The sequence below is a fragment of the Camelus bactrianus genome, chromosome 12, assembly GCF_048773025.1.
Source record: "Camelus bactrianus isolate YW-2024 breed Bactrian camel chromosome 12, ASM4877302v1, whole genome shotgun sequence".
NCBI classification, from domain to species: Eukaryota; Metazoa; Chordata; class Mammalia; order Artiodactyla; family Camelidae; genus Camelus; species Camelus bactrianus.
In genome coordinates, this window is record NC_133550.1 from 67,501,628 (window position 1) to 67,522,715 (window position 21,088).

A 21,088-nucleotide genomic window follows, 5' to 3' on the forward strand; every position below is an offset into this window, starting at 1 on the left:
TCCAGTATGATTTGCAACTATTTTTGCCCATTGTCTTGTCTGTAGTTTGTCTTTTCACTTTCTTGATAGCATCCTTTGATGCAGAAAAAAATTTAATTTTTATGAAATCCACTTTTTCTATGCTTTCTTTTGGGTTTTGTCCTTTTGGTGTCATATCTAAGAACCTCTGCCAAATCCAACATCGTGAAGATTTATTCCTAGGTTTTCTTCTAAACGTTTTATAGTTTCAGCTCTTAAATAAGACAAATAATATTTTAATGCAATATTTTGGAAAATTAAAATCAATACAAAACAATGATGAACAAAATATTAATATTTAAATAAGGACAGGATCTGATCCCACACTGAACTACTTACTGACTCCTGTACCCTGGGGGGAGGAAGAGCGAGAGGTTAGATTACACTAGGGGAGAGCAGTCAGGCTAGAGAGGTTTGTGGCTGATGGCAGAGCTCAGTGGAGAAGCAGCTGATCTGCAGGAGAGGCCCGTCATACTCCCGCCGCAAGTCCTAGAGAAGGAGAGGGCATGGGACCCAGGGAGCCGGGGGGGGGGGGGGATAACCTGGTGGAACCGGTCCCGTGGGATGTTGGCCAAAAGTGACCACTGTGAATGGGTGCCTACGGCTTCCCAGTGGGACTACATGAGCTTGAAAGCGACCGCAGTCCCAGGTCTCTCGACCTCCCAAGGGATTCTGCAGTCGTCTCCCCAAGAGGGTCCCCCCGGGGAGGAGCCCCCCAGCTCGCCCTCTGGCCCCGGGGCCCCAGGCTCCCGGTCTAATGGCGGGGGGCGAGGGGAGCCGGAGAGTACACAGAGACTCACCCCTGCCCCCTCGAGCCGACCGGGATTCCCACAGTCCGGGAGGAGGGAGCCACGGGCCGGAGCCGACCAATGAGAGAGCGGAGAGCGCGGCCGCCCCGCCCCCGGGGCTCGCACCCCGCCCCCACCCGGAAGCCCACTCGCCGGACACCTACCTGCGCCCCAGACACCGACCTGCACCATGGCTGTGTCCGCGCCGCTGCGCGACTGCCAGGTACGCGGAGGCCGCCCCCGACCCGGTCCCCCGCGGCCCCGTGACCCCGCAACCACGGGGGTGGCCCGGCACCCCGGGGGCGGGATCAGACCTGCCCGGGGTCTGGGTGGGGCGCGGCCTTCTAGAAGCGGGCGCGCGTCCGGGGCGCCCGAAAGGGAACAGAGGACCCTCCAGTGGGGCCCCCACCTAGAGAAACCAGCGGCGTGGGGCGGGGCCCCCCGGAGACCCCAGACCCCCTTAAAACTTAGCTCCTGGACCCCGGCGTGTCGCAGGCAGGGACGCTGCGTGTTAGTGAGGGTCTTCTTAGGACCCGCCAGGGCAGGGAGCCTGGACCCATTTTGCAGATGTGGAAGGGGTGTTCAGAGGAGCGAGGAGTCATGCCCACAGCAACGCAATATTCCTCACGAGGATCTGGCCGCTGGGCTGGCCAGAGTAAAGGATATTTCCCCACCCCGGGGAGTCCCCTGTGCGTGCGCCCCTGGCAGGGCACACAGTTCTGACAATTGGCGACGCTTCCACTGACAGACCTGAAGGTTTGAATCGTCTGGTGAGGTGATGGGGAGATGAGAGGAGTTGCTTCCACGGTTGGCATAGAGTGTACACCTTGCCAGCCAGAGGAAAGAACACGCTCCTGGTCTTGCACTCCAGCGCTGGCCTCTCTTCTGCCCTGGCAGATCTCCCCCAGCCAGATCAGGGACTCCCACCTACGAGTGTCTGCTCCCTAGGAGACTCTTCACAGTCACCCACGTATCCCCCGGAGCCCCATGTCAAAGGGGCCAGCCAAGGGTCAGAGGGAGGACCTTACCTGAGGGCACACAGCTATTTTAGAGGCCCTTGGGATTTGCATGGGGACCCGACCGGCCCAGGGCTCATCTCTCTTTCTCCACTTAATTATCTATGAAATCTGGGAACCCCAAAAGGACGGGTCTCACCGAGGCCCATGCCTACCGCATGCTAGGTGCTGGGAGACCTCCGGTGCTCAGGGCTGGGGCTGGTGTGTGTTTAGAGGACTGCCTGTAATATGACATCTCTCTGTGTGTAGGCGTGGAAGGATGCTGGGCTCCCGCTCTCAGCCTCAAGCAACGAGGCCTGCAGGCTGTTTGATGCCACCCTGACCCAGGTATACCCACAGAGGAGTGGTGGCCCTTCTGTAACGGGCTATGGGGAGGTTTCTTACCTTGGTGAATGCTTTTTTTTTTTTTTGGAAATAAATATTTTTTAGTGCATCTTACAGCTGCATGTATTCGTGCCACGAGTAAATGGTACTTGCATGAGTCAGGCTCCCATTTACCATAGCTGGCTTAGGTTTGCAGCCAAACTACCTGTCATCTGATGTGCTCTCCCAGTAAAGCTGGTCAGTGATGACGTGAGCAGGCACAGGACTTGAAGCTTTCAAAATTTTACACCTTTATCCTGATTTTATAAACAGTGTAGTTCATTATCCTCATTCCTACCCAAGTCTCCTGGTAAACTTGTGTGCAGCAGGGCTTCGTGGGGACCCAAAAGTCTTCATAAGGCTTGGAAGCATCCTCGGGCAGGACCAAGGGCTCAGGCTGCACCAAAGCCCCACGGTCAGGGGCTCAGAAGGTGGTGGGTGCTTTTTAAATTGCATGGAGGCTTTGGCAATCGACCGCAGTAGAATCCGTGTACTTTGTACCCCTAGGGAGTGGAAATGTCCCTGCCTGCCCGCGGCATGGCTGAGAGGTCCCCCAAGTGGCAGACAGTGGGGATGGTCTGGAGGGTGCTGAGCCCTCCATGGGCGCCCCGCTGTGGCCTGCTGAGGGTTTGATGGGGGCCCCTCTCCTGAGGCTAATCAGTGGACGTACTGCTCTCACCTACGGCTGTTCTAAGACCTTCCACCACGTTGCCAGTCATTTCCAACACCAGGGAAGGAGCCTACAGTTTTAGAACTAGGAGGAGCTCAGAAGTAAGGCCCAACTACTTTGCTTGGCAGGTGAGGAAACTGGGGCCCAGAGCGCCGAGCTGACTCCTGCAGGGAGTCAGAGGAGCAGGGTTCACCTGGGTCTGCAAACGCCAGGGGAAAACTAGAGCTAAGCTTTTGCGTGAGCAGTGAAACTGCTACCTCCTGACTCCATCCACACAGCATAAGGACCAAGGAAGCTTCTAGAAACATAAGGGCCATACAAGAAACAACTGGTGAAATGCCGTCAGCTTGCCCAGAGACGCCACGGTGTGCATCGCTCTATGTCTGTATGTGCCCTTCCTGCACCATTAGGCCTCTGCAGAGCGTGATTTGTTACAGGGACAGTTCCCAGTGCAGAGGCAGCCCCCCTGCCCCCTGCCCCGCCTGTGTGTGTTCTGTGCCAACCCCCCTGTGTCTCGTTAAAATACATGTGCTGTATTTGTGTAGATGTAGGTTGGACATCTGGAAGAACACGTTCTGAAATCAAATGCATTATTATGGTTTTAGGATTTTAAAAAATTAGGCACTGAAAAAAAGGGCTAGAAACAAATACACCACATTGTCAAAAATGATACTGAGGTGAGATTCAAGGTGAGTTTGATCTTGCAGCTTTCGTGCCTCTTCCTAACTTTCTATATTGAATGTTGACTTCTTTTTAGTATTTAAAAATTCTTTTTTATTTTCTTTTTAATTTTTTTTTCTATGGTTCTTTTTTAAAGGAATGAATAGGAAGCAGGAGGGTTCCGGTTGTGGTACCTGAAGTCACGGCTGACGCTGTGGGCAGGTCACCTGTCAGGAAGAAACTTCCTGTAGATGTTTCTTTTTGGGAAATGGTGGCCTCACCAGCCCTAGAAAGTGTGCCTTGAGTTACGTGTATTCAGTTTCTTCATGTGAGATCAACCCAGTTATGTTTTCTTTGAGCTAAGGTTCAGAAAATACTCAGTGTTCTAGAAAAAAAAATCAAGGTTTAGATACATGCCTTCATTAACATGAACTAAAAACTCCCTGAGGGCAGCTTTATTTCACCCTTGTATTTCAGTATGTAAAATGGACCAACGACCAGAGTCTTGGTGGCATTGAGGGCTGCCTGTCAAAGCTCAAAGCAGCAGATCCGACCTTCGGTGAGTGATGCTTTCCCTCAGCTGAGCAGCCCCGTTTCACGAGCCCAGTCCCTCACTGGTCCCCTGACTGCAGGACTCAGCTGGGTTGGGGAGGGCAGGCCTGGTGGCAGTGACCATGCTGGTGTTTGCATGGAGAGGAGGGGGAGGGAAGATGACAGCCACTGCTGTGCTTAGAATAACAGCTGCTCCCATAAAGATGCCAGGTTCTATAGAAGGCATCTTTTAAATGTTTTCTTTAATCGTACATCAATTCTGCAGGGAAGACACTGAGCCCATTTTTCAGATGAGGAAAATGAGGTTCAGAGACAGTAAGACATATACTTAAAGCCATTCAGCTGGTGGTTGGGGGCCTGGGATCAGACAAAGCTGTCTGAACCCAAAGCCTGGACCCCTCCCAGAACACAAGAGGTGGCCACTGCCACTTCTTGGGGCACTAGTGAGGCCTTCCTGAGAACAGCTGGGATGGGGAGACCAACCCAGTGACAGAGGCTGGCACTGCAGGCAAGCCATGTGCTTGCAGGGCAGGAGGGAGTCAGCCCAGTGCATTCTGGAACCCCAGGAAGGTTACCCCAGTGTCAGGTGAGGTTCTGGGCTGCAGAGAAGAGCTGAGGAGGGGAGGGTAGCCAGGTCCCACTGAGGGCCAGGGACACAGAATACAGGAAGAAGGAAGCCATAGGGGGAGCCAATAGCCAGGAGTGGGCTCAGGCCCTCTGAGCAGACCTCGGGCCCCAGGTCAGAAGCAGGGGCCACATGGGTGGTCCCAGCGCTATGGTTGGGTCCTCGGTCCCAGCCCTCGGCCGGGGAGTGAGTTCCAAATGCCAGCAGACACCCTTCTTCTGTCAAGGTGGGGGTTGGGAAGCCCAGGTAGGATCAGGGACCTGGACATCTGCCAGCAATGATGCTACAAGGGCCACAAGGCACACCCCATCTCCACCAACTCCAAGCCCTCAGCACACAAGAGCAGCCAAGACAGGATCCTGGCTTCTGTGCCCCAGGGACCTGGCCCCTGACAGCATCTACTGGGTGGCCCCTGGGAGGCCTTGACTGGTCGTAGTGACAATATCAGCTGATAAGGGAAGTGAGGGGGGGCTGCACAGGAGCCTGGAGGCAGCCTGGAACCAGCAGGTGCTCCGGAGGTTGGCACGCCCCAGAATGCCCTGGGTAGGAGAATATTTGAGGAGGGGCTGGATGTTTTAGGGTTGCCACTCCTCCACATGCATGGTGAAGGCCTGGGCTGAGTTCAGGACTCTTGGTGGGGACACCACACACAGCCTGCCTGCCTCCTGGCTTGCCCCTCCTGGGATGTGGGCTGTTTATTTCACATATGGGGCGGGGCTGGACTGGGCTGGACCAGGTCGTCTGAATCACCCTGGCTGTTTTCCCCTCTTTTGCCAGCAATGGGCCACGCCATCGCTAATGGCCTCGTGCTGATTGGCACCGGAAGATCCGTGAGGCTGGACAAAGAGCTGGACCTGGCTGTGAAGACCATGGTGGAGATTTCCAAAACGCAGCCACTGACACAGCGGGAGCGGCTGCACGTGTCTGCAGTAGAGACCTTTGCCAAGGGGTGAGGGGCCTCCCTGGGCCATACTGGGCGATGCCACAGGGCTGGCTGCCCCGGTACCATGGGGCCCTGCGGTGATTCTCACCCTGCCTCCCGGGCCCGTCTGACTGAAGATCGCATCCTCCCTGCTGCTCCGGCCCCAGTTGACTGCTGAATGAGGATGTAGTTGGCTCGGATTCCCAGTTTAGCATTCAAAGCAATTTATTTTGTTTTGTTAAATAAACTGGTTATTATTTTCATCCCAAAAATAATAGGACCATGATACAGAAATATATGAGACAGAAGAGGGAAGGAAGCCCTCGCCCTTTGCTCCTGTCCTGACACACCCTGTGACCATCCACCATGGTCTTCCAGGTGTGTCCCCTGCTTCTGTTGTTCCCACCACTGTCCCCTTGTGTGGGTGCATCCTGACCCTGAAGCCTGCCTCCAGGACCACCCTGTGTCTGCTTGGCCAGGGGAGATGCCCCGCAGAGCTAGGCGACCTGAGCTAATGGTACAGCGACAGAGAGTCCTGTCCCGGTCCTCCCGGTCAGTCAGTGCAGACGTCAGCGCGGGGGTGGACTTCCACCTTGGAGACTTCCTGCAGCTGGTTCATGGTCTCAGGTGAAATTGTCTTTGGCAGCTTATTGAACCAGTTTTTTGTATTTGTTTTTGTTTTTTGCTTGAATTAGAGAGTAACACTTCTCACAGGCTTTTCAATTTTCTGAGCCACAACCTAACATAGAATCTTATATGTGTATTTTAACCAATTCAATGCAGGCTGTGACACAGACAGGAAATGAACCCTTTTACACTCCCCGGGTGTGGACTGTGTTCAGTGTTGCTGAGAAACCTTTCTTGGCTTCCAGAAACTTTCCGAGAGCCTGTGAACTGTGGGAAGAGATTCTCCGGGATCACCCAACGGACATGTTGGCCCTGAAATTCTCCCATGATGCCTATTTTTACCTGGGCTACCAGGAACAGATGCGAGATTCTGTGGCTCGAGTTTATCCCTTCTGGACACCTGACATCCCCCTGAGCAGGTAGGAGCCAGTTAGAAATCACATCATTGCGCTATTTGTTAGTCTCTCTCCTCTGCCCTAAAAATGTGGCTACTCTCCTGGCCCTGCCCTAAAACTAGTGAGACTACCATTGCTATTTTCCTAGGTCTTTAAAGTAAACAGGCTTCATGTCTTCATTTGATCTTCATCCCATCCTGTGAATGAGGTAGTACCATTGTGTATCAGTCAGCATAGGCTAGTTTTTGCCACAGTAACAAACATCCTTTAGATCTTTTTCTCCAAAGCTTGCTTCAGCAAAGGTTAATTTCTCACACATAATACATGCCCATCATAGGAGGCTGCACTTAGGCCATTGTCTCCCTCCAGGATCCCGGCGGATGAAGCAGCTGCTCTCTGGACACACCAGCTGCTGAGAGGGAAAAGAAGAGCTCTGCTGAGGGACTCACGATGGCATTAGGGCTCAGAGTGAAGGGGGTACCCCTCAGTTCCCCAGTCATTGGCCAGAGCCGGTCACCCACCCACAGGAGGCCAGGAAGTGCAGCTCTGCTGTGTGCTGGGAGGAGAGGAGGGCCTGGAATATCTATGAACAGCTCTAGGGTCCACCACACCTGGTCACCTCCAATGCCTCTTAATCACAGGGTTGTTGTGAAGGTCAAATGGATTAACAGATGGAAGAGCTGCATTAGTCACGGTTCTCCAGAGAAACAGAACCAATGGGATATGTAGACCTGTGTCTGTATCCATGCTATTTGCATATATGTGGGGGAAGGGGGGAGGGAGGCGGGAGGAGGGAGACATTTATTTTAAGGAATGGGCTCATGTGATTGTGGGGATTGGCAAATCTGAAATCACAGTCTCTGCCTATCTTCACTTGGCTGTCTGTCCTGTGTGTGTGTGTGTGTGTGTGTGTGTGTGTGTGTGTGTGTCTGTGTCTGTGTCTCTGTGTCTCCGTATCCGAACCTCCCTCTCCTTTCTCTCATAAGGACACCAGCCATTGGCTATGGGGCCCACCAGGATCCAGGGTGACCTCATCTTAAATTGAGGATCTTGATGACCATCTGCAGACTCTAATTCTAAGTTAGGGCACATGTTCAAATGTACCATTTTCGGGGACACAATTCAGCCTACCCAGGTCATGTTGAGGATTGAACAGTTCCAGTCTACTTTTTTTTTTAAAGGATTTTTTTCCTCTGTTTTCAGCTATGTGAAGGGCATCTATTCTTTCGGATTGATGGAAACCAACTTCTATGATCGGGCGGAAAAGCTTGCCAAAGAGGTCAGTGGGCCCTTACAGAGGTGCCCGACTCCTTGGAGAGTGGCGTCAGGTGGGGCAGAACACGTGAGGGCCACCACTCATGGGTGACCCCAGCACGGCCCCCCTCCTCGGCCTCGTTTCCTACCGGGAGGGCTCGTGTTGACAGAGCAGCTGCCTCCTGCCACCTGAGCCATGTGGCCCTGCAGGCGGCCTGCACAGGCGAGGGAGGTGAATGAGGCCCAGGGAGGCTCCGACTTCCTCTCTCCCACTCAGGGCCACACGGTGCCCCCAGCCCTGTCCCCAGGGCCTGCAGTTTGCGCTGCTGGAACCAGACTTGTAGGTGGGGAAGCGTGTGTCAGCGTTGGTCCTCCCACCTGGAACCTCACATTTCTAAGTGTTAGTGACGCCCCGAGAGCCCGGGAGCTGAGTGATGGGTGATGAGTGAGGCTGCTTCTGGGTGGGCCCTGACCTGGTGTTGGGGTCCTGCCGGCCAGCCCATCTCTTGACCACCGACCCGACCCAGAGGGGCAGAGTAGGGTGGGTTTGCTAAGCACTTCCCGAGGGCCCAGACCCCTCCCTCTGTGCTGGTGAGATGGGCTGGCTGGTACCCTGTCTGCACTAAGGCCGTCCCTCACTTGCAGGCCTGGGTGCCATGGTATCTCTGGTTCTCAAGGTCCCTCTCCTCCAGCTCCTCGTCTCGCAGGAGTAGAACCTGGGGCCCAGGGAGGGGCCACCATGCACATGGGGGTGGGTAAGGATAGCCGCTCCTGTGCCTGGCTCAGGGCTGGCACTCTATACAGACCACTCCCATCTGCTCAGCCCCTGCCACGAGGCAGTGAACTCCTCATTGCCCAGAGGAGGACGCCAAGGCTCCGAGAGGCCAAGGTCCACGGCCACGCAGTTGAAACGCTGAGTCATGCTCACACAGGCCTCCTGACCCGAGCACAGTCCACGCTGCCTGGACCAGACTCCTCCCCAGCACCCAGCCAGCGCTCTTCCCTGAGACGTTTCCATAGCTGGCTCCCAGCACCCCTCTCTAAGAAACAGCCAACGCCCTTTGAGGGTCCCCAGGGCCTGTGGGGTCTCTGAAGACAACTCCACTTACAGAAATGGGGGGCATGGGGGAGGGCCTCATGGCAGTCTTGGCTCCAGGGCCTGGTGACTGGGCCGCACCATCTGGGTAGTCGGCTGCAGGAAGGGCCCACATGGCAGCTGGGCCCTCGTGTTGAGTGGCGTCTGTCTGGGCACCCAGGGGCTGTCAGGAAGTTTCGGGAAACCAGAAGGTGGCCGAAAGGTGCAGGCAGGCTCATGCCCTGCCAGGAGCAGAGAGCAGTGGGGTGGGGACAGGGTGCCCCCTCTGCTCCCTTCACGCCCTCCTTCTATACCCACTCCTGCAGGCGCCCACACTCAGACCCCAGCACCAGCATGCCAGGCTATTACTGGGCCAGGCCAGGCTTCTAGGAGAGTGAGGGTGGCTGCACCCAGCTCTAGAGAGGCCTCGCGGTGGTGACACGTGGGCCGCATCCGCAGGCCGAACCCCTGGACAGGAAGGCAGTGGTGCTGGGCCGTCTGGACCCCTCAAGCCCTGTCAGGGAAACAGCTGCAGGCAGGGCCTCGGAGCTCAGGGCCAGGGAGCGCCCAATTGGCCGAGGCTGAGGTCGCAGGTGGGAAGGGCGTGCTCTGGGGACAATGGCTGGAGGGCTGGCAGGTTCCTGTACTCTGTCCCAGGGGACCTGGGAAGCTGGCCAGGAGCCCCTCGGAGGCAGGTAGTGGCTTAATCTCAGCAGCGGGCGAGATCAGCCCTGCCGCCCTGAACCTCTGTCCTGCGCAGCATGCTTAGCGGGTCCCCACTGCCAGGGCCTGCTTAGTTGCGCCCCTATGGCCTCCCAAAGTGTCCTGGTCCTGTAGGGCTCTGCCCCAGGCTGCCCATTGTCCCTGCAGACGTGCTGTTCTCAGCGTCCCATTCGTGCACTGGGTGGGCCCAGGCAAGCAGGGGCTGGAGCAGGGAGGCAGGACTTGCTGGGGACAGTCCATCAGCACAGACCTCGCAGCAGGTGCCTTCCCAATTCTGCTCCTGTGAAAGGCATGGGGGACTGAGGCAACAGGGCTGGGGGAAGCCGAGATCTGGGGTGGGGGACCTGGGCTCGTGTGGATGGTCCACAGGACCACGGCGAGCCCCTGCTTACTGCTCTGTGCGGGGATTCAGTAAGCACTCAGTAACCCTGAAGTGAACTACCCACTACAGGGTGGGAGGCAGGCCCCTTGTCCCCCCTACCTTGTTGTCACTGTCAAGGTCACTAGTCACGTGAGCAGCTGTCATTGTTATTAGCCATACTATCAGAACGAGCCTGGAAAGCCACATGGGGTGGTCCTTGCATGTGTGTCAGTGGGAAGGGGCAGCCGAGAGGCCCTGAAACACACACTCAGCATCCACTTTGCCTCCACGGCAGCCCTAGGAGAGAGGTGGCGTTATTTCTCACCATGGGGAAAACTGCATGGCACTTTGCAGGTGACTCAGCTGTATGCAGGAGGCAGTGGGGCCGGCAAGTTGGATGAGCCCCTGCTTTGGAAAGACCCCTCTGCCGCCCAGTGTGGCCCCGGGCAAGTCACTTTGCCTCCCTGAGCCTTAGTTTCCTCATCTGTGAAATGGGCGATGTTGGCTGCATCCTGCATTTGGCCACCGAGATGGTCTTTGGGCTCCTTGTTGATTTGAGGCAGAGCCCAGTCCCCGCACTTGCTCGGGCCCCTCGTGCTCCTGCATGACTTGGGGAGACTTTGTCACCTGGCAGCCTGACTCGCCCATATTATTTGACTTGTGTTCCACCCCCCACCCCAACGTAGGCTCTGTCTATTAACCCGACGGACGCGTGGTCAGTGCATACCGTGGCCCATATTCATGAGATGAGAGCAGAGGTCCAGGACGGGTTGGAGTTCATGCGGCACTCAGAAACCCACTGGAAGGTATGGCCATTCCTGTCCATCCATCTGTCTGGGAAATTCTGTTTGTTCCCCCAGGTTAAGCTGAGCTTGATAGACAAGAGTTACAGGGTGCAGCTTAGTTCTGGGGAAACATGTTCCACTTGGAGGCATTTCTGTCAAACCACAGAGTTCCCTGGGAGCCACATGGCTCCCCAACACCTGCCAGCGTTTTGCAGGTGATTCTAGAATTGGTTGTGGCCTGAGGCATTGGTTATAGGAAGGAATTGGTGAGAAATTTGCCGGGGAAATAGGAGCCTGGCCGGGGTGAGAACCACGGGGGCTCTGAACTGCCTCTTCCACCACCGGCCAGTGGGCTCAGCGGGGCCCCAGAACCAAGGAGCACTCTCCCTCAGGGGCTGGTACAGGGATGATGGCCTGGCGACTGTCTGCGGGGCTGGCCAGGCCCTTCCTTGGGGCCTCACTGCTCCCACTCCCAGCACTCACCTGCACCGCTGCAGTGGCCCTGCCTCCTCTGCCTGCGCCTGCAGTCCTTGCGTTAGTCTCTGGCACACAGCCTGGCCACCTGCCCAGGTGTGGTCTGCTGCCCTGCCCTTCTCTGTGCCGTGGTGGGCTTCCCAGGGCACCCCAGCCGAGGTGGTCTCTGCCAGGGTCTGGCACCCAGCAGCAGGTGCTAGTGACTGGGCAAACCAAGGAGAGACCAAAAACCGGGCAGGGAGCAGGGGGTTGGCGTGGCCAACTGGGTTCCTCCTGGCAGCTCCCTGGCCTGGGACCTGCCGGAGAGAAATAATTTACAAGACGGCCGATTCCTGGCTTCCCAGGGAGTGGTGTTAGGTAGAGCAGGTGAACAGGTGTGAGGCAACCTTTGACTATAATCTCATTAGATCTCATTAGATCATTGACCTAACTCTAATCTCATCAGATCACACTCAGATCTTTCTAAGGATCCCCAAACACTGGGCACAAAGCTAGGCCCTGGGAGTCGGGGTGCAGTGTGGGGTGGGCCCCCGTCCTAGGCTCCTCCGGCAGGTACTGCTGGTTCTTGTGGGAGCACTGACTGTGGGTGGAGGGGGCGCCCATGTGGCCACGTCCTCCCCGAGAGAGGCCAGGGAGGCCTGGGTAGGGCACTGGTAGCCCATTTTCTTCCTGCCTTCAGACTCTGATTTTCCTGGGCCTGGGTGCTTGATGCCTGACTCTACCCTAGGGCAGGAAGGTGAACCCTCTGAGCCTCAGTTTCCTTATCTGAAAGCCTGCTGTTGTGACAACTGTGAAGCCATTGGCCCCAAATGAGTCCCCATTAGTGTTGGTCTGATTGGGTAAAATGAAGTGGCCCGGGATCACTGGGTAATCTCCCAGCACGCCCTAATTCCCTGATGCCAGCACATGTCCCTGATTGTGGCTCCTGGCAGCCTCCAGCCTGGCTGGACAGCCCTGGGATGGACGGTGTAGCCTGGGGCTCCCTTTCCTCCTCCTCCTGCACCTGCCCCAGGCATTTGGCTGCTGCCACAGTCCAGGCTCCAGGCACTGCCTCAGGCTGTACCCTGCCCTGGGAACCCCACTGAGAGTCCAGCCCAGACCTCTCTGTCTTCAAAAGACCTGCCTGTCAAATGGAGTGAGCAGCTTCCCAGTAGCTGACCACACCAGGACACGGGCACTCTTGGGGCCACGGAAACCCGGAGTAGGCATCCTACCCAACTGGGCTAGTGGGGGAAGTGGTCAGGGAAGGCTTCCTGGAGGAGGCAACCTATGAGGTGAGTGCTGAAGGATGAGTAGGTGTTTGCTAGGCATAGGATAGGGAGATGTAGGACCATCTTAAGCAAAGACGCGTGGAGTCACCGGCACAGGCCGGCCAGGGTAGGGACCTGGCAGGTGTTTCCTGCACTCAAAGCTGTGGGGCTCTGTGCTGGCACAAGACAGCAGCTGCTCTTTTTCCCTGCAGGCTGTCAGACTTGTCTCTCATCATCTCCTTCTTTCCCCAGGACTCTGACATGCTTGCTTGTCACAATTACTGGCACTGGGCTTTGTATCTGATTGAAAAGGTAAGCTGCCCAGCTGTCTTACCCTGCAATGAGGTCCAGAGAAAGAAGATTTCTGCCTTTCGCTACAGTTTGTATCCCTTGGAGCAGTCCTGAGTGTTTGCACATTTAAATGGTGTCCTGGTGCAATAGGGCATTAACGTTTTCAAATAGCTTCTCAGGCTTAAATACTTCCAGTATTTTCCACTGTCTGGACTCAGAAATCATGTATATCATGTGCCGTTTGTGGGGACAAGTTAGACTGAGGGCTTCTCTGCTGAGCCCCACCCCCACGGAGCATACCTGATGAGCCACGGGACCCTGAACGCCTTTCCCCAGTGGGAGCGAGGGTGTGGGGACACCCTTGGCCTCAGTGATTCCACCACTGGGTCTCATTCATAGGGGTGTTTCTTGTGGTGCCATTTATCATAGAGAAAAATCTAGAAGCTCCCGACACGGCCAAATAGAAGTCCCTGGAAGGTGAGGACCCGTAGTGACATGCAGAATGCAGTGACACAGTGTCTCCAAATAAGCAGGGAGCCCAACTGAACAGGCAGTAGGGAAAACAGAGGGGAAAATAAAACACATGGAAAAGCCCGCAGCCGTTTGACAGGCACTTCGTAGGGACCATAATGCTTTCACAGAAAGTGTTCCCTCCGCAGCAGCACAGTCTGGGGAGTGAAGGGCGGGAGCCGACGTGGGTTCCCCATCCCCTTCTCCCATCCCGAGGCCCGCCGCAGCGAGGCCCAGCCCTTTGTAACGTGATGTGGGACGCCGGGCAGGGCGGGGTGGGGGTTGGCGAGGCGTCCTCAGTTTGTTTCTCAGCGGTGCGTTTCACCACCTCCACGTGCTGAGCTGAAACTTCGTTTCCCAGGGCGAATACGAGGCCGCGTTGACCATCTGCGATGACCACGTAAGTCCCCGTACGCACGCGATGCGGTTTATTGCAGCGATGGGCTGGTCAGGGCCTAACAGATCTCTGAGCGCGTCAACACGGCCCCAACCAGACCCACAGCTGGCGCGGGCGCGCGGCGCTGCGTAAGACCTCACGCCACAGACTCTCACCCGAAGTGGCGCCGTGACCCAGGCGGGGACAAAGACACTGTTGGCTCTGTTCACTGCAGGCGTTGGTAGAGTACACGTCTCAGCTGGTCAGCTGTGAAACCTCAGGCTTTTCTCCAGGCGTTTTGGTTTTTTGTTTAATTTTTTATTGAAGTGTAGATGGTTTACAATGTTAATTTCAGGTGTACAGCAAAGTGATTCAGTTATACGTACATATACATATATTTTTTCTTTTCAGATTTTTTTTCACTGTGTTATAAGAAATTGAATATTGTTCCCTGTGCTGTACAGTAGGACCTTGTTGTTTATCTTTTTTTGCTTTTTTTATTTGTTTTTGTTTTGGGAGGAGGTAATTAAGTTTAATTTATTTTTAAATCATTATTTTTTAATGGAGGTCCTAGGGATTGAACCCAGGACCTTGTGCATGCTAAGCAGGCGCTCTACCACTGAGTTATACCCTCCCTCCTTATCTATTTTATAGATAGTCTCCAGTCATTTTAGGTTGCTTTTCTTTGGTAAAATCATTGGTCTGCCCATAAGAATTTTTTTTATTATAGTGACATATACACACCATATTTTACCATTTTAACCGGTTTTGAGTGTACGGGTCTGTGGCGTTAAGTACCCTCACACTGTTGTGCATCCGTCACCATTATCCATTTCTGGAGCTTTTTCATCTTCCCAAACTGAAACTCCTTGCCTACTAAACACTAACTCCCCACCCCTCCTCCCTCCAGCCCCTAAGTATGTGTTTAAGAGAGGAAGAAAAGGCTCGCTCACAGCTGTGGGAGACCCCAGGGTGGGCTTCATAACGGAGCCTGGGGTCACAAAAATGCCTGAGATCTGGAAACCTAAACCCCAGAGAGAAACAGTTCTGTAAAGTTTCCTTTAAGTCATCCTTTCTAGATGCCGGGATTTCGTGCTAAGAAATGAAGGGTGACGAGAGCTGTGTGCCATGCGGTGCAGACCAACTGGATGTAGCATCGTGAACGGGCGACCAGCGTGGTCTGGGGCCGGGAGCAGGAGGTGCCAGGTTCCAGGGCTTGGCACGTGCTCCCTCTGGTGCCCAGTGCCGTGGGCTCTTTCTCAAAGTCTGCTTAGTGTCTCTCTAGTGCCTGGAGTGGTCCAGGCTCTTGGTGAGGACTGTCCCGATAGTTAGGGTGGAGGGGATGATGGTGGTGGCTCCTGTTTGCTGAGGGCTGGCTCTGCCCAGGCCCCACACGTGGTCCAGACAGGCGGACTCTGGCCGTGCCTGCAGCCTCTCATCCCCTACCTGTCCTGTCTTCCAGATCCTCCCCAGCCTGCAGGCCAGCGGTGCGATGCTGGATGTGGTGGACAGCTGCTCCATCCTCTACCGGCTGCAGATGGAAGGTAGCCTGATCTGGCCTTCCCCTGTGGCTCCTCTCCTATCCTCACGCATGAGGGGATGGTGTGCCGCAGCCCGGGCCCCAGCCCAGGAACTGGTTAGTGGAACGGCAGGCCTGGTGCAGCCCCAGGTACCAGCTCTGTAGCTGCCTTCCAGCTGGCTTGAGGCCAGTGGGCCCAGGCCATCACTGCCCTTTCCCCTGGTTCTCACCTGTGCAGGCCTGGGGCTCAGAACCTGGGTGGCACCTGCTGTTCCCACAGCCTACCCACCCGACCTGCAGGCCACAGGGGAGAGGCAGAGCTTAGAACAAGGCAGGTGAGTTTCTCAACCTCCTGGGATTTCAGAGGGAGAGGTTTCTCAACAGTGTCACCTCATCTCTGCAGGTAGGATGCTCTGGGTGGGGTTGGCCACAGTCCTCGGGGCTACAGAAGGCTTCCAGCCCACCACTGAGGGTGCCAGATGGCTCTCCCCTCTCCCCTAGGTTCAGCAGAGCCAAACCTGTACCTACTCTAGTCCTGGGTCAGCCGGACAACGTGGGGATGAGGCCTGGGCAGGACCAACTGTTTTCAGAGGGTTCCAGGAAGGCTCCCTAGAGGAGGTTAACCGTGAACCACAGAAGGGAATGTAGAGTTTGGCCAGGCAGCGACAGGGAAGGATGTTACAGTCTGAGAGCAGCCTCTCTGAAGCCCCCAAGACACAGAAGCTGGTTCCCTATTATGAGGACGAGTGACTGGAGGGTTGGGGGGTCAGACGGGGCAGAGGAGACTGGGAGGCAGGAAGGGAGGGCGAGGAGTTCGATTTTTATCTGGGTCTGTGGGGAGCCTGGGAGGCAGGGCTGGGCAGGCCCTGTCCGACCTGGCTCTGAGAAAGACTGAGCAGTGGGGGCCGAGTCGGGGAGGCCAGGCTGGAGGCCAGGGCATCCTTGAGGGGGTGGGAGAACAGCGAGGAGCTCTCGTCCTCCAGGTAATGAAGCAGGGAGCTGGGCTGGCGGAGGCCTGTGTCCTTGTCCAGCCAGCACCATCCAGGACCGGGTGGAGAGGGAGAGGCCCAGGGGGAGTCAAGTCCTGTTGACCCTAGGATCCCTGACCTGTGGAGGTGGAGCTGAGGCCACCAGCCTGGGCCCCCTGAGTGCGTGTGAGGAGAGGCTCCAGGAGGCACGGGGCACTGGTCTGGAGGCTGGGAGATGCAGTGGAGGTGCCGCGGGGCAGGGGGAGGGAAGAGAAAGGCCCCTCGCCCCCTCACAGTACAAGAGCGTCATCCAGTTTGATGGAGGTGCTGAGAAATGGAGGTCAAGGGCAACAGCAAGGTCAAGGGAGGAACCCGAGAGGAGCAGGGGGAGGACCCGGTAACTTCTAGAAGTGGAGCGGGACAGGAGGGGGTGGTGGTGATGGAGCAGAGCCCAAGCAGGGGCCAGCTAGAGCTGGGAATCCAGGCCCAAAGGTGGGAGGACGCTATCACTGATGCCGCAGATTAATTCTTTCTTTTCTTTTCTTTCTTCCTTTCCTTCCTCCTCCCTCCCTCCCTCCCTTCCTTCCTTTTCTTATTTTACGGGGAGAAGGGGATTTGATTTACTTATTTATTTACTTATCTTTCATGGAGGCACTGAGAACTGAACCCAGGATCTCGTGCATGCTAAGCATGCGCTTTACCACTGCAGTATACCTTCCTCCTCATTTAAAAAAGCTTTTTTTTTATAGAGTTACTGCAGATTGAACTCAGGACCTTGTGCATGCTAAGCATGGCTCTATACCCACCCCCATAACTCTGCAGATTCTTACTGGGCACCTGCTCTGCCCAGGCGCCATCTCAGCGGTAACCACGGGAAGCATTTTAAAGTGGTTTTGGGGTTTGTCAGAGGAGCCAGAGACTTAACGCCCTTCCATAGTTTTTTTTTTTTTTTTTAATTTGCTTTCTATCTTACACATCTGTTGCTCTTATGATTAAACAAAGTTAATGTAGACTGGGCCCAAAGACCTCAGCCTGAGGCCAGACGCTGCTTGCCAGCTTCACGCGGCCTCCTCACCTGGAACCACCTGGGTGCCAGAGGCCCGTGCACACAGCGCTCACGCCATGCCTGCGGGTGTCCTCTGTGTCCCAGGGGTGCCTGTGGGTGAGCGGTGGCAGGACGTCTTGTCCGTGACCCAGAAGCACAGCCGAGACCACATCCTGCTCTTCAATGATGCACACTTCCTGATGGCGTCCCTGGGCGCTCGGGACCCTCAGACCACACAGGAGCTGCTGACCACCCTGCAGGATGCCAGCGAGTATGTGGGGGGCCAGGCCGCCAGGGTGGGGCCGGCCCCCGCTCTGCTGAGAGGGCCCTGGGGGTCTGCCCCTGCCTGGGAGGTGGGGGTGGAGCCCGCTGCACGGAAGCCCGTGGAGGGCTGCTTGCAGGTGTGCGCTTCCGGGTGCGTGCCCCCAACCAGGTGTGCATCCCAGCAAGATGTGCCCTGCAAGGGCACGGTTGGTTCCCCGAGGACACAGAGCGGCCTCTCCATCCCCTCGGCCTTGATGTCAGTGTCACGCACAAGGGACACAGTGAGGGCCTGGAGCCAGAGACCTGCCGCTTACAGGGTCTTGGACCCTGGGCAAGGGGCTCCTCTGCCCTGAGCCTGTTCCCTCATCTGCTGAGGCAGGCTGGTGGGAGGGTGAGTGCAGTGACGTGGTCACGCACCTCCCTGGCGCAGTTCCTGGCACTGGTGGGAGCCAGAGCGCGTTCAGGGGGGTGGGCTCTGCACAGCACAGGGCCGCCAGGGATGCAGCCAGCCCCCATCTCCTGCCTGTAGGGCTAGAGCTGTGGGGCCTGTGATCCCTCGTGTTTGTCCCAGGCTCCTGGTGGAGGGTGACCACCGCCATGGCCGCTTGCCCTGCCTCTCGTCCCAGGGCCGAGCCCCAGGAACTGGGGCTTTGGCTGGGAACAGAGCTTCAGGCCCCCGGCCTTCATGACCCAGATCAGCCACCACCTGAGGGCCACAGGAAGGCAAAGCTTGCCAGAGCTGTCCACAGGGGTTGGCGCCTGCTCCAGTGCCAGGCCTTCACCTGCACCGCCCTGCGAGGTCAGCACTGTTACTCCCACTTTACAGATGAGCAGACTGAGGCCAGAAACTGGAGTACCTGCCCAAATTGTCCTGAGTTTCTAGCTCTGTCTTCTCCCCTCCTTGGCTGCTTGACTTCTGCCAACTCACCTGCTCAAAGCACCCACTGTGTCAGGCACAGCGCCAGGGACACCAGGGCCTGAGTCAGGCAGGGAGACAGATGTGCTGTGACCAGGGTGGCACACAGTGCCCTGCTGGCCACTGAGGGTGCCTTCTTGGGCTGGCAGGTCCCCAGGGGAGAACTGCCAGCACCTCCTGGCCCACGATGTGGGGCTGCCTCTGTGCCAGGCCCTGGTGGAGGCCCAGAACGGGAACCCTGACCGCGTCGTGGAACTGCTCCTGCCCATCCGCTACCGGCTTGTCCAGATCGGAGGCAGCAACGCCCAGGTGAGCCCCTGGCCTCCAGCCACCCCAGCAGCTGCAGCGAGGGCCCGGGTCCAGGAGCCCATGTGCCCCGCAGCCCCCGTCTCCTGGTGTGGGGGGCCCTTGTTGTTCACACACCCTGGTGAGTTCGTCCGTGAGACCAGGCCGGTCTGCTGTGGTGAGGGGGCAGGTATTCCCACCCCTCGTCCCACATCTCAGAGCCTCACTTGCCCACTGATCTTTCAGAGAGACGTCTTCAACCAGCTACTGATTCACGCGGCCTTAAACTGCTCGTCCGGCATCCACAAGAACGTGGCCCGGTGAGTTCCTCGTTCTGGTCCCAAAGCCCGGCTGGGAAGGACTCTGGGCACATCCGCCCTCTCACTTGGAGGGCTCCCTACCAGCTTCCAGGGGCCCAGAGGCTCCCACCTCCCTTGGCCGGAGGTGGTGCCCCCCTTGGAGGCTGTGGAGATGTGAGGCTATGGGGTACCTGGTTCTCCCCTCTTCGTATTTTCAACTTGACCAAAGGGTACCAGCTACCCCCACTCCTAGGCCACCACTCCTGTCTGCCCCAGCTCACTCCTCAGTCTAGCCATGCTGAGCTCGTTACTGTTTCAGGCCCCTGGGCCTTTGCACATGCTGCACCCTCTGCCTGGTGAACACTTTCTCCTTCTTCATCTGCTGATGCCTACCGATCCTTCAGGCTGCAGTGCACGTCTTCCTACCAGACTGTGCTGTGTGCCGGGGGGTGTGGTGGGCAGCAGGCAGACCCAGGCCCAGGCTGCGTGGAGCTTACCTCTCACGTGGGAACTGACTGACACTAAGCAATTCATCCCACAGATGTATGTAAAACCGCCACGAGCACAAGCATATTGTTTCAAGACACTCTGATGAAGGCACTGAGTGGGTGGGAACCAGAGAAGGAGGGTGCCCTGCAGAGGTGACAGTTGAGGGGGGTGCTGAAACCAGGCAGGTTTACCCAGGCCAGGGTGGTCCGGTTAGGAGGAGGGGTGTGGCTAGAGGACTAGGGGTGTCAGGGTGGTGGCTGGGCAGGGAAGGTGGGGCTGTTTGGACAGAGGAGGGTGAGAGTTGGGCAGGGGAGCTGGGGCCAGCATGGGGGTAGGGGCTGGAGTGGGGGCGATGTGGTCCATGCTGGGGGGGGGGGCGCTGTCCTACAGGCCTGCACACGGTGGGCCCTGGAATTCCGCACTTTCTCATCCTCACACCTCCCCCGACCTTCCCTCTGGTGTCCCCACCAAGGCCAGGCCTCCTGCCTCTGCCTTTATCCATCCCATCCCCTCTTCCCCTCTGCCACGATGCGGTCCCTTCTCTCCAGCAACTTGGGAAGGGGAACGTCTTGCTCTCTGCCCACCTCAGCCTCAGCTGTGCTGCGTACGTCCTGCCTGGGGTGCAGGGACCATCTGGCTTGCACACCCTTCTAGGAGGTTCCACCACAGACCCCACCTGTTTCCCTAGGAGCCTTCTGATGGAGCGAGATGCACTGAAGCCCAACTCACCCTTGACTGAGAGGCTTATCCGAAAGGCAGCCGCCGTCCACCTCCTGCAGTGAGCCAGGCCTGGCGCCTGCCCGGTGGAGCCCCTCAGCAGCCTCCCCTGCCATCAGACCAGCTGCCCCTCTGGCTTCACAGGGTTACAAGTAGCTAGAGCAGCATTACAGGAAGAGGGACTCAAATCAATTTTCAAAGTGATTCAGAATCTTCTTCAAATCCTTGTTAAGGGTCAAGGTGCAGTTGTAAGCAATCAGAACCGAACCGGTCTTGCCTTGGAACTTGTATTTTTCCATCTTCAAGCTTCCCTGGAGGGATTAGTGGCTCTGATTTGGGCTTTTTTTCTTTTTATTCTAAATTGCACATTGTAAAGGGGCCTTGGGTACACGATTTCCCTTGTCAACCATGATTTTAATCATACGAATGCACGCTCATGGAGTTGGTGTGCTTTCTGAGGTATAAGGCTTCAGCTCAGGGGTTGCCCTGTTGTGGCAAAAACCAAAGCATTTAACAAGATCTGAGCTTTTTAAACAAGAGCTTTTTAAACACTGCCTCGGTCTCCTTCTTCCCCATGGGTAACCTGGCCCCGGTGCCCTTCCACCCCCTGAGCAAGCGGCAGGTTTCAGTAGAATGTGCCAGCTCAGTCGTGCTGTGAGGGGTGATTCCAGCTCACAGATGTTTCTCAGGTTCCTTCAGTGCAAACTGAAATTTGGTGGGGACTCACAGGGGCAGGGAGGGGGCAGGTCTCCTGGGAGGCAGTGGATGCCTCCAAATCGATTCAACAAATTCCTGGGATTAAAATAAATTGTTAATTGCTTCCTTTGACTGACTGTTGCTGGGTGGGTACC

General features: G+C 56.5%; 1 protein-coding gene across 1 annotated transcript; it reads left to right on the forward strand.

Annotated features, from left to right (window-relative positions):
- Positions 1–895: 895 nt before the first annotated feature.
- Positions 896–21,057, forward strand: TTC38 (tetratricopeptide repeat domain 38). The gene is made up of 14 exons (XM_074375765.1): positions 896–1,029; positions 2,072–2,149; positions 3,993–4,074; positions 5,470–5,641; positions 6,487–6,660; positions 7,840–7,915; positions 10,736–10,855; positions 12,811–12,870; positions 13,721–13,759; positions 15,198–15,279; positions 17,373–17,538; positions 18,597–18,756; positions 18,979–19,052; positions 20,209–21,057. The coding sequence occupies exons 1-14, from the start codon at positions 997–999 to the stop codon at positions 20,300–20,302; spliced, it is 1,410 nt and encodes a 469-aa protein (XP_074231866.1). The 5' UTR covers positions 896–996; the 3' UTR covers positions 20,303–21,057.
- Positions 21,058–21,088: the final 31 nt, after the last annotated feature.

Excerpts from the sequence above, each read along its gene's own strand:
- TTC38 (XM_074375765.1), top strand. The coding sequence starts at position 997 with ATGGCTGTGTCCGCGCCGCTGCGCGACTGCCAG. Across the intron at positions 6,661-7,839 it reads CCTGACATCCCCCTGAGCAG|CTATGTGAAGGGCATCTATT; the intron begins GTAGGAGCCAGT and ends CTCTGTTTTCAG. Across the intron at positions 7,916-10,735 it reads CGGAAAAGCTTGCCAAAGAG|GCTCTGTCTATTAACCCGAC; the intron begins GTCAGTGGGCCC and ends ACCCCAACGTAG.